At 43.7% G+C, this 12,891-nt stretch overlaps 1 protein-coding gene across 1 annotated transcript; it reads right to left on the reverse strand.

Annotated features, from left to right (window-relative positions):
- Positions 1-536: 536 nt before the first annotated feature.
- COIL (coilin) lies at positions 537-12,423 on the reverse strand. Its single transcript, XM_044422071.1, has 7 exons — positions 12,126-12,423; positions 9,759-10,902; positions 9,145-9,231; positions 6,685-6,732; positions 5,007-5,076; positions 4,175-4,263; positions 537-737 (listed from the first exon to the last, which is right to left on the reverse strand). The coding sequence occupies exons 1-7, from the start codon at positions 12,383-12,385 to the stop codon at positions 609-611; spliced, it is 1,827 nt and encodes a 608-aa protein (XP_044278006.1). The 5' UTR covers positions 12,386-12,423; the 3' UTR covers positions 537-608.
- Between the last annotated feature and the right edge of the window lie 468 nt (positions 12,424-12,891).

Genomic DNA, 12,891 nt, shown 5'->3' on the forward strand with positions numbered 1-12,891 from the left:
GTTCGTGTACATTACATGGCCCATATGTGCAGGAGTGGCTTGGGGGTGTTAGCCATTCTGTGGAGGTTAGCACATAAGTGTCACCGCTGCTGCCACAAAGAGAAACTATTCCCATCTCACTAGAGACAACAGCAGCATAACCTCTATAAAACTCTGAAGTCCAGATGAAAATGTTTAACAAACTGGTCAAAGGAAATTTAGGCCAAGCCATTAACATAGGTTTGCAACAACCAAGTAACTGGGGATGTTAAACAGTGACTGGGCTCTTGTTTTACCAACTTTGTTACCAGTTCCAAGGGAATAATCCATCTTCCACTGTTTTCAATGCATTTCAGCTATTGATGTAAGTGAGACTAGGCAGCCAAAGATCTTTCACATGTCTAGTCAGAAGTAAGTCCCACTGCATTCATTAGGATATTCTTCCAGGAAAGCATGTACAGGATTGCAGCCGTAGGCTCTTACAAAGCCAAGGAGGAGAGGCAAAAATTTTGAGAAAGTATTAATGATCAAACTGCTTATGTTTCTTAGGCCTCATATCAACTTAGAAATCCTTTATTACAAAAACAGTGATGTGCATACATCCTCTTTAGAAACAGAGGGAAAACAATTTACAAGCTATTTACACATGGGACACACAAGGTCACATCTGAGGGATTCCCATTTTTAGGACTTGGTTGACTATTAGGAGGTTCAACTATTAGCCTTGGCTCAATCAATGCATCCCAGCTTTGAGTTATCTGAAAGATGAAACATACATGTCAGACTTAACATGGACACAGTGAGTACAAACAGTTTCAACAGCATTAAAACCCTATTCTATGTCAAAAGCCTTTCTCAAAACTTGCATTCAGCCAAGAAAGCCTAACTGAACAAAACTAGTGTAAACTACAAATGTTTGTATGGTTGCTTGGTCATTCTCTCTTATTATCTGTGATTAAGAGGAAAGGAAAGCATGTGTAAACTGAAAACCAAAAATAGATAATGAGTGAGTTTGCATGGTATGACAGCTTACCTTGAGGATAAGCTATGCAGCGTGGGTTCTTTGTGGAATAACCCATAGTATGCCCAATGGATGTTTAAGTTCAAAGGGTTGTCCCCCAATTCTTTGCCTCTTAGTTCATATGCAGCCATAAAAGCCATCAAAAACAACCCTGTTTGGCTCTTTTAGAAACCCTGCTTAAACAAAAAACCCCTTTCTTTTGACAGCTGTAGATCTTTTCAGAGTACTTAGAAGCTGAAGGAAGTGTGAAAGATGGAGGGGACTGAACAGTCCAGGTTACACTACATAACTAGAGGACTATATCAGAAGAAGGGAGAAGTAGTCACCACCTGCTTTAACAACACAGATCCCCTTGCAGCTTTACTTTTCTCTTGACAATGGTCAAATTGTGAGTGGCCGAGTGAGAACCATAGTAACATGACCTTTTTGCAGTCTTCCTTTGTCAATTTCCTTGGAAGTCGCCTCCTGCTCTTTACAAGACACACTGACTAATCAGTGGTGCACCTCCAAAATACTGATCCAAAAATAAAGTATTACAAGAACATTTATGCAGATTTCTGGCACCTAAAAATAATTTTAAAAGGTGGCAAACAAGTGACAGTTGCTCAATGGCAGACCTTGCAAAAAGGCTCTGAAAGAAAGAAAAGTAGCAGCACCACTCAAAAAGGGTCATGATCAGAGTGGAGGAAGGAAACCAGTGAGTCACTCCTCAGCACTGCTTGGGTGCTAGTGGAGTGGCTGATACAAACACAGGCAAACTTGCAAGAGCAGCAAGGTGGTTCAAACATTCTTATCAAGAGGCTTACTCACCACTTCCCTAGATCCATGATGGGACTGGTCTCCTGGGTTCAGATAACATAATCCATCATGTGGTCAAAAACCTCTACAAAAAGCGGTGGGGTTGTCCAGGTGGCTTGTTGCCCCCAAATAATCCACCCTGCAAGAAGCTGTCTGAACTGACAGGACATGACAACCAACTAGCCACAATAGGTCATGCCATGTCATGCGAGCCCAGTCAAAGGATGGGTTTGAACATCAGGCTATGCCAACTTGCAAATAAGCCATGATAGGTGGTTTGTTCAGTGAATGGCCAGTGGCCACAGAGCAGCCAACAGAGAATTGGTTTGCTCAGCTTGTTCTCCTTCTTCTCGGTCCTCCAGCTGGCTCTGACACACATCCCACATGCCTTTGCAGCAGAATCTGTTTGGTCTCCTTGCTTTGGCCTTCTCACTTCAATAACTACCAGTTTTTGCTTGCCACGTTTTGGTGCTTCTGGAGCACAAACATAACAATGCGTATTTCTGTTATCATTTGTTTTATGTTATCCCATCCTTCACAAGTACATTTACAGCTATCTGATACATGTAGTCTTGCCTTGTTTGCTTTAGTGGTCAATGAGAGCACCAAAATGAAGTAGGTAACATACAAGGAAACCTAAGAAAAGGCTGCACATAGGCTATGTTGCAAAGGACAGGGGTAAAATATATGAGAAAAGAGGGACCCATTCAGAAGTACTGAAAATAGAGGAAAAGTGCAAACTGAGTAAGTACTCCAACAGAAGGGAGAAAACTCCCTTTCTCTTGGCTATGTCATCCTCTGTCTTCAAGGGCTGAACTGAAATTTTCAAGAGTCCTCTACTTTTTCAACACTTCTCCAAATCTCCAGCTAGTCAAGAAAGTTGAGAGCTTAACTCCACCCCTCTTTTGCAGCTTGCTCTTAAAACAGTTACTCCTGCAATTACATCAGATGCTATGGTCTGCTCCCTGATTTCTCAGCAACAGGGTGGTGTTCTTTTGCCCTTCTTCTGGAAATCATGAAAAAAAGACACCAGAAAACATCTCTAAAGTCTGCAATTTTTCTTTCAAATGTCAATTCTTTTGGAATCACAGAAAAGCAGACAGCAGCTGCTCATAACTCAAGGGTTCCCTTCATGGGTTGTTTGCGGTCAACCGACCATGGTTTATTATTGCAGATGGGTTCACAGAATTATTCAACAACAGTCTATATTCAATCCTTGAGTGTAGGTTCCTGTGCAGTCTGATCCCAGCCACTACTGTCTTAAGTTGGAGATGCTCGGGGGAAATGCCTATACTTAAGCGGTATTTTGTACATGTACAATATATGAAATGGTGCACCTTTCTACAATGTTATTAAGTAGGCAAGTAAGTGAAGAATTTATAATGGCATGCCTTATGTTCTAAAACATCCTATGAAGACAATCCACTCGTAATGGGGGTGCAAGCCCTCAGACCCAGCGAAGTCCCACAAGGATCCATGAAGCCCTGCTGCTCCTCCTGCCTGTCACATACAATTTGGCACATGAATATGCCATGAAACGAGTGAATGCCACTGCAGGGAATAGGTGGTTTGAGCCACCTCCTCTCTCACCTTCTCACCAAGGGATGCAAAACTTCTGGAAAGCAGTCTCTCCCCCTCTCTGGTACCAGTGAAGGCTTTTAAGAAGCCTAATGGCTGCTTGCAGTATTTTTGGAGGGATACCAAATAGGAATGAAAGGGTTAAGCCTCCCCCCCACAGGCTGTTACCACCACCACCAAGCTGCAAATTGGCTTTTTTAAAGCCTTCACCGGAGCCCCCAGAGAGCTCTTTAAGCATAATTATCCATGTGACCAGAGGTGAGGGCGTTGTAGAAAGAGAGGTAATTAACGCTCCCTTCCCCATGGGCTGCACTGCAATTCAGCTTGTTAAAAAGCCTCCCTCTGTCAACAGTGGACAGGTTTTAATTCTAACTGCTCTGCCCGGGGTAAAGGGAAGGTAGAGAGAGATGGAGGAAGAAACAGGAAAGTGAGGGAGGGAAAGGAAGTTCAGGGGATGGTGTGTAAACAGGAGATTGAAATTATGTGTGAGAAGTGGTCAGTCAGTTAAGAGTGTGGTGTCTCCCTGACCATGTCCACCTGGGACTATTGCTCTACCCGCTGATGGCACATGACCCTTGAAAGGTTCCCCACAAGGGAATCTAGTTCTCAGTCTCAAGGTCTCCCATCCTTCAACTAGTCTGTTTTGATAGTATGGGGCAAGTAGCTTCTACAATAAGGGGTAGAAATCCTCCATGCACCGAGATCACATCCTATGAAAAAGTCAGTAATAAAAACCTACCAGAAGGCTGTTTAAAGTGTCTTCTACTGCAAAACCATTTCAAGAAAGTGCTACCTTACCTTTCTGTCTTGAGATACTGCATATTCTATTGTTTCAGCTCCATCTGCAGACTGGTAAACCAGATCAAACTTTCCTGGTTCTTTTGTCACTAAAATCCCACAACAAAGCAACATTAGTTTTGGGGTTCTTCAGACTACATTGTGAGTTCCAGGACTCATCTATGGGTGCTACCCAGTTAGCCTGCCCTATTGACAGAGTGGCTTTCATCAGTTGTATGACAGACAAATGATTCCCACCCACCTTATGTTTGGGTCCCTGACTGAACCTGTGTCACACACACATTTCTCAGTCAAGTTTGTTTCTGACCTCCTCAGTTTCTCTTCTGTAAAGTGGGTGTTAGAGCAGAAAACAGTGGTTTTAGGTGGTTTCTACAGTTCAGGCCACACCTCTGCCTTGGTCTTGGGCAATAACTTTCTTTCTACCTTGCCTTTTGGGTGCATTTTGTGACTGGCCTCAGCACCTGTTTTATGAGTGCACCGATGGCACTCTCAAAATTCCACATGTGCCCATCAGCCTTTGGGAGCCCCTGTGCAAGCATGACAATGCATTTTGCCCCATATTAGTTTTCCCCAACCTGGTGCCTCCGAGAAGTTTTAAACTACAACTCTCAGCATTTTGACCATTGGCCATACTGGCTCAGGCAGGTAGGAGTTGGAGTCCAAATCATATGAAAAACACTAGGCTGGGGAAAGCTGCACAATATAACTAACATCTATCTAAAGCCAGAATGATGTAAGCAAAATTAACACTGAAAGGGGGTGATGTGCTGCTCATGATCACAAGAGCAAAAAAATATTTTCATGTTGAACTCTGAAGCTGCGTAACACTTGCCTGATGAAAAGGAAAGTATTTCAAGTTCCAGTTGTTTGTTAGCAGGGTTCCAGCTGACAATTTTCCCTTCCTTAAAAACAAGAGTGGGAGGAGGAGTAAGGAGTGAAATTACATGTCAAGACTGATTTCATAAATTTAAATACCCACCTTACAAACAAAAAACCCTGCTCTACCATGAGATAGCTAGTTTCCTAGTTCACACAGCACAAGCACTTCTGCTTGGCTCCTGCGGCTAGTAGGACCAGCTAAACAGTCCTGGGCTGCTCAGTTCCTGTGCTGTTTAGCATGTCATCTGAACCGAGAGCTCTGGCCTGCCTCTCACAAAAAGCTAGCGCTGGAAACCAGGGCTTGATCATCTGATCTTGGGTGGGAAACCTCAGGCCTGGGGTGCCTGGGTGGCCCTTCTGGGCCCTCACATGAACACAAAATGTTTTTATCAACCCTGCTTTTATGCAGTTCCACACCCTTCAATTCTAGAAAGCTGAACTGACTCTCTTAAAGCTTGGTTGCTGGCAATGAAACCTTTAAACTACAGCATGTATTTTTTGGAAGTGTGACCCCTCCTCTTTTGCCTTTGCCCCTCTTCTTTTCAGCCCCATCCAGGACTGAAATGAACTCCCCTGAAATCATCTATGGAAATGAATTGGCCCTTGGGTTAAAAGAGGATACCCACCTGTTATGGATGTTCAGTTCCAATGGCATCCACTGTAAGTGCTTATTAAGATGGCACCTATGCAATACTGATTAATGTGGCAATGCTTTCTTTGGCTTGGAAACGTCACTTCGGCAAGCCAGAGTGAGAACGAGGGCGGCACAGGGGGATGTGCTGCTGTGTGCAGCCCTCAGCCACCACCCAGCTGCTTTTTGCCCTGCGCTCACACACGAGGGTGGCATGGGCGCATGCACTGCATCCCCCAGCCAGGCACCACTGCTGCCGCCACCCAGCGGCTTCTTCACCTGCTGTTCACACAGCAGCCCCCAGCAGGGCACCACCACACCTGCTTGTATAGCAGCAGCAGTGGGGGAATCGGCTGAGCAGCACTGCTCTTCTCCCAGCACCAACCAGCTGATTGCCCACTCCTGCCCCAAAGGCCACTGTGAGGGCAGGTGGAACGGGGACCCCTCCCGCCATTGCAGCAAAAGGCAGCTGTCAGTGGTGCTCTCTGGTTAGCCACTGGGCAAGAACATCAATGGGCATTCTTGCTAAGCAGTTCTATGGCTCTGACCTTGGTACTACCATTCTGAGTTGTGTTTTCCAGTGTGGACAACACAGGAAGCAGTTAAGGTTCTGGGAAACCATAGAATGGACCATAGTTTTTGTACTTGCTTTCCCAAAACCAAACATACCATGCCGATATACTGTGATGGGGTTTGGACCATATAACAGACTAAAAAAGTTACTTGCTGTGCAAATTGTCTCAATAATCTTTCCAACAACGCTGTAAAGCACACCACCATTACCATTACTATACTACCAAACAGAGCAAGTGGTGAGGGTTGACAAGAAGCAGTGGCTTCCCCAGTGAATTTAAGACTTAAACTGGAGACCACCTGCCTTTTGTCTTATTTCTTAACCAGTATTAAAGTAAGTACTGAGGAATCACAGCATTAACATACTAGTATGAAAGCAATAAGGAACTACCATAAATGTAGTTTATCAAGAAGTAAACTACAATACCTTATAATCAGATACTTCAGGAGTATAGTTTTCAGTCAGTTCCAGCAGCTGTTAAAAGAGGAGGAAAGTATCTGTTAAGCATTAGGGATAGGAGCAATCTCAAAAGAGTACATCATTCAACAAAGACCTTCTTCTTCACTCCATAAATGCAAGGTCAGCAACCAAAGGTTTTGGCAGCCAGCTCTTAAATCCAACTATTCTCCAAGTGACTTTGACAGTATTCAGTGAATTGTTTTTCTTTAAACTCCACTTGACCTAAAGGGGATGGAGTGGTGCAGCAAGTTAAACCACTGAGCCGCTGGGTTGCTGATAAAAAGGTTGGGAGTTTGAAGCTGCACAACGGGGAGAGCCCCCCACTGCCTTGTCCCTAGCTCTTGCCAACCTAGCAATTCAGAAGCATGTAATGTGAGTTGATAAATAGGTACCACTTCAGTGGGGAGGAAACAGCACCCCATGACATCATGCTGGCCACATGACCATGGGAACATCTTTGGATAGTGCTGACTCATGGTTTTTGAAATGGAGATGAATGCCATCCCCATTTTGGCTAGCAGAGTAAAATCCGCAGGGCTTCCCCTCCCCTCCCCACCCCACCTAAGAGTGTCAGGCTTGATAACATGCTACTAGGTGCAATTGAATTGAACAGATCAATAGCCCCTGAAAATGTGAAGTGAAAGAATAAGGAATTCCAAAATATAAATTGGGGTGGCAGTGAGGGACAGATTGCACACACACCTTTCTTCTTCTAAAAGCAGGGTATCCACTGATCAAGATGTTAGCAGAACAGGAGCTCTGGTTTGGTTTTGCGTGCAATAGGGTTCCAGGGTCAATCCCAGCATATTATGCTAAGCATCTCAGCAGGCAAGACAAGGGAAACTTTATGTCTGAGACCCAGAAGACAATCAAACAATATAATCAGGGATAGGTGGGTGAATCCATATAACAGCTGCTAATCTTCAGGTGCTGTTGGCTTTTGCTTAGAATACAGCTGTTTGCACATGAGGGTGGTGTCTCAATCGGCCCCTCCCTTTCCAGGAAACTCCTTCACTGGATTAGTACTAATACCTATCCCAATCTATTTATGCATGTTTAGTCTGAGTTTGGATCAGCAAAAAAAAAAAAAAAAAAAAACCAGCACTGACAGGTCAGCTTCCTCTATATTGGCTTCTGTTTTTTACTTGTTCTGGATTTTAGAAAATGTATTTCAGCTTCCTTTTAGCCACTCGGCATTTTGTAATGTTGTTTTTCCAGTTTAATATGTATTCTTTAAGTTATCTACCTGAATATTGGTAAAGGCAGCTTTTTCCTTACAGTTTCTTTCAAATTATTATATAGCCTATGACTATGTTCTTTTCCATCCTCAACAAGCCTAAACAGATTGCAAGAGGCAAGGCAATCCACCCAAGGGATCAAGTTAGCAAGTCTTAAAGAACATCTTGCTCTAGCCACATTTCTGCCATATTTTTTTTACTTGTTTAACTGCTGATGCTAATTAATCCCCTATTGCTGTTTTATTCTTTTCATAATCTGTAACGTTCGATATTGTTATTCATAACTGATCATACTGTGAGCCACCTTATGAGGAAAGACACTCAGAAAGGCAGGGTAGAAATCTATCAAATAATAGTTACCTTGCTTATAAGCAACACAGACTTGGCAGCTTGGAGACTTCACATTAGAACTAAGAAAATTAATATATTTCACTTGACAAAATATGTATTATATATACTCCACCTTTTTCCATGGAAGGAACTCAAGGTAGCTTACATAATTCTCATCCTCCTCTCAATCTTATCCTTACAACAACTACCCTGTGAGGTAGGGCGGGCTGACTGTGACTGGCCCAAATTCACCCAGTGAGCTCCATGGCTGGTTGGGGACTAGAACCCAGATCTCCAGAGTCCCAGTGACATGCTCTTAACCACTACACCCCACTGGTAACTAGGGATGTGTGAGGAATCCATTTTGAACAGAAAATCCACTAGGCTCCCTGGTTTCAGTTTCCTAGATTGAGCCTGCTTTACCATGGCCTAGCATCTGACTTCCTGGAAAGTGTGCCCAGGGTTTGTACAGAGCTTGCAAGACTCAAACCCCACACACTGTGCAAGCAGCACTATTTTTCCATGTTCACCACGGATGCTAACAGCAGCAAGCAGAAAAGGGTAGTTGCCAGGAATGGCAGGGAATGCCAGGAAAGGGTGCTTGCCAGGAATGGCCAGTTGTGCAGCTAGGGGTCTGAGTGAACTTCCTCTTGGAGAGGCTTATTTTGCAGGACCAGGCCGAGTACATGAGGAAATCCATGGATTCTGGAGGGATGGCATCCAAAAGGGTTTTTGTCCCAATCCCGATGGTAACACAATCCATGTCCCCCACCCCATAGTTTTAACTCCATCCATTAAATTCCTGGTAATACTTCCAGCTGATAAGATGTGGTACAAGAGTATTTTTAAGAATTCAAACCTTAAAGGCAATTTTCTCTCCAACTTGTGGAGGGGCAGCCAAGAGAGGCAGGATGCTGTAGTCCTTCTTTGGAGCTTCCAATGGATTCTATGAACAAAGATTACAATTGTTATAATTAAAAAGTTGTACTGCAATGCCAAACTCCTCCCACCTGGCCCGGTTTTTTTCCCTTCAGGAGTACATGTACAACTGCCAGGATAAATGATACCCATAGCAGACTTAAAATACCTCATGTCTTTCCTGTGAAACCTTTTGATGTATTAAGAATACAATATCCTAGACACATCTATTTGGAAGGACAAAACTGTAAGTCTACCAGAGACAATTTCAATTAATACCCTTTTAGGCCATCTTGTAGACCCAAAGGGTAGGAAGATATGTATTTTGGGATTGGGTAAGCCTCAATAACTAGCCCTGCCTTAACACCATCTCTGCATTCCACTGTCACCACTTCTCCAAATATCTGAAGATGCTGGAAACAGAATGCCAAACTGAAAAGCTATTTTTTCAGGTAATCTAGAATACAAGCACCACAGCTATATACTTTGTACCAGCTGCTATCATGTAATTTTATGAGTTATGCATCATGGGACAAAAGCAGTCTCCAGACTCACCTGGATAATAACAGAAGTGTTTGTTGCTGTTTCATTCAGCTGTTGTTGCTTTTGGTGTTCACTGTTGTAATTATAGAAGTAGTTAGCATTTTCTCCTCTGCCTCTTCCCCGACCCCTGATCATCCCACGACATCCACGAATCCTAGGTCCTCTCCAAAAGGGATTTTCTCCTCTCCCACGTCCCCTTTGACTGTTACTCAAATTTGTAGTTGGTCCATAAATGCCTGCTGGCAGTTGTTTGCCACTGTTCTCTGCAAAGGATGGACTAACTATGGCATTTGTCTTGGGCTTCTTAATGCAAGTCTCTGATTCTGAACTATCTGAATCTGAAGAGGTTTTAGGTTTGGTCTTTGAAGTCAGAGCTGTCACAGTTCCTTGTCTATTATGTGGTAGTTTATTTTTCAAGTTACTGTTCTGCTGCTCCCCCAATTCCCCTGAACTAGAATCAGAATCTGAACTAGATGACTGGCTCTTCACCATTTTACTTTGGGTTTTATTAAGAGAATTTGTGTTTTGACATTTAGCAGCAGGTTTATCAGCACAAATAGATTTTACAGAAGCCAGCTGTGATTTGTCTATGGGTTCAGATGCCACTTTAGTTTTAGGCGTGGGCTTTTGTTTTGCACCTGTATTACTATGGTCACTGTCAGATGAGGATGTTGAGGAGTCACTTGAGGTTCCATCTTTCTTTGTGCTGGAGTTTGCTTTTGTGTTTTCTGTTGTGCTTTTGTGTCTTGGACTCAAAATAAAAGTCTTGGTCTTCTGTGAAGTGCCCTTTGTTTTAAGTACCCTTGTTTTTGTCTTCCTTTTGTCTCTTTCTGCTTTCTGTTTTTTTTCCTTGTTAGCTTGTTTCTTAAGCTTTTTGGAATTAGAAGTGTTATCAGTCTTACTACCTGTAGTCACTACTTTTTTTCTTTTCCTAAGTGTTGCAGAATCTTCAATATTTGTACAGCTCTCTGCTTGACTGGAAAGATGCTCAGCATTCTGTTTTCTCTTCCTTTTTTGGTATTTTCCATCTTCACTTTCAGATTCCTTTGCTTCCAAAGTTTGCCAGTGTCGTTTCCTTTGCTTTTTTGAAAGGTTACTGAAACCATTGGTGAATTCATTGTAATTGTCTTCTCTGACAACTTCTTCCAGTTTGACTCTGTCAAAATGCAAGAGAAACACTAATGCCATTCTGATTTATAAATTATTATTCTAAAAACAAAATATATCACCTGATCAGAACTTTAATACTACAAAGTATAAGGAAATAAATAAAGTGAGACTAATAAGATATGTCTACATGCACTTGAAAGTAAATTTCATTGTGTTCAGGGCTTCTTCCCCAGTGTGATTATGATTGCAACTGTACACTGAAATCCTGCACATGTTTCTACTCAGAAGTAAGTCCCACTGGTTTCAAGAGGTCTTACTCCCAAGTAAATGTGTGTAGAATTTCAGCCTTAAAGAACTAAGCATTGCTACACTGAAAGCTATAAACCCTAATGTATGCATGCTTATTCCCAAGTTATGTATGTTTATTATGTTGACTTTACCTTATTTTCAAGTAGAGTTGCAATTGTGCACACACTTTACGCCACTGCAACTTGCTCCCAAGGAACAGTATAGTCGCAGACTACTACTGACCACCCAATCAAGGAGAAGATGAGGTAGTAATTTTTTAAAGCAAATTACCAATATTCCAAGGAAGTGTGATGTGGCGATAATGGGCGGCTCATTTACCCCAATAACAGTGGGAGATACATTTTGCCAAATGAGGCCCCTCCAAATAAATGCTTAACATGCATGGTGGATACCGCTATTTTACAGAAAGTGGGAAAAAAGAACTATTTAGTTGGACCTTCAACATCAACCTGTAAGTTCCTGCCTCAGTTCCTGTATCAACTATCAGCTAGGAACAGGGAAAGAGTCAGGCCTGCTGTCACACCTTTGATGCAATGACTAGATATAGTGGAACCTTATCCCAACTTCAGATTCTCTAAGTGTCTTGGACAACATCTCCTAGCAACGTTCAGCCAGTTATGAGAGCTGGTGTGAGGCTTAAGGATTTGATCTGGGGGACCCAGGTTCTAATCCCTTTTTGCCCATGAAGCTTACTGCGTGATTCTGGAACAGCGCCTGGCCCCCAACCTAACCTACCTCACTGGGCTGTTGTGAGAACAACGGGGGGGGGGGGAGAAAGAGGATCCCGTACACTACTTTCGGCTGCACGATGGCAAGGTAGGGCCTACATGTCACAAATTAAATCTAAATAATTAAAACCCAACTGGCGGTCATCAGGCTAGGGAAGGCGAGAACCAAAGCATCCCGGCCGACCGGCCGCCCCTCTCTGCACCACGCCTGAGGGGGCCGCAGGGCTCCTACCGGAGGGAGTCGTTATCCCGCACGAGCCGCGCGCTCTCGGTGGGCGGCAGCAGCGCGCCATCAAGAAAGAGGCTGAGCTGGCTGTGGCGACTGAAGCCGAATTTATGGCGGATGAGGCTGATGATATCGGTGACGAGGCGCACCTGACTGGGCTCCAGCAGCAGCCAGCAGAGCCCGCAGGCCGGACTTCCCGGCGGCGGGTAGTCGAACAGCAGCCGAAGCCGCAGAGGGGCTTCGCCAATACCAGCGGCCGCCGCCATCTTGCCAAGAGGCGGCTGTTACGGCGCACCGCATGGGACAAAAAGGGAGAAAGGGGAAGCGAGCGAAGCTTCCCCTTTCAACCCCTTTCAACCCGCTAGCGCCACCTTTCGGGAAAGGTCTGAATAGCTCCGGTGGTGGAAAGCTATTCAACAAAAATTTATTTGCCAACGTTAGAATCGTTATACTTAGAACCATTGAATTAAAAACAGAAAGGCAGATGCAGATATAGGCGGAAGCCGACATTTATTTATTTCTGCCCTTTGCACAGCTGTTAAAGAGACTTCTAGACTGACAGATTTTAAAAGTGGCCGGCAGGAGATTGTGTTCATGCTTGTTTAGCAGATTGCCCACTGGCTAACATTGGAAATGAACTATCAGTGGTTCCGTGTCCAGTTCTCTCATATTGCAATTCCCACTTTCCTCCCCTTGTTTGAAAATAGATACAAGAACAATGCTAACACTTAAATTTGAAACATCGAATTGTGCCCTGGGTTTATTTCAATAA

Source organism: Varanus komodoensis, unplaced genomic scaffold, assembly GCF_004798865.1.
Source record: "Varanus komodoensis strain SLA01 unplaced genomic scaffold, ASM479886v1 scaffold12, whole genome shotgun sequence".
In the NCBI taxonomy this organism is placed as follows: domain Eukaryota; kingdom Metazoa; phylum Chordata; class Lepidosauria; order Squamata; family Varanidae; genus Varanus; species Varanus komodoensis.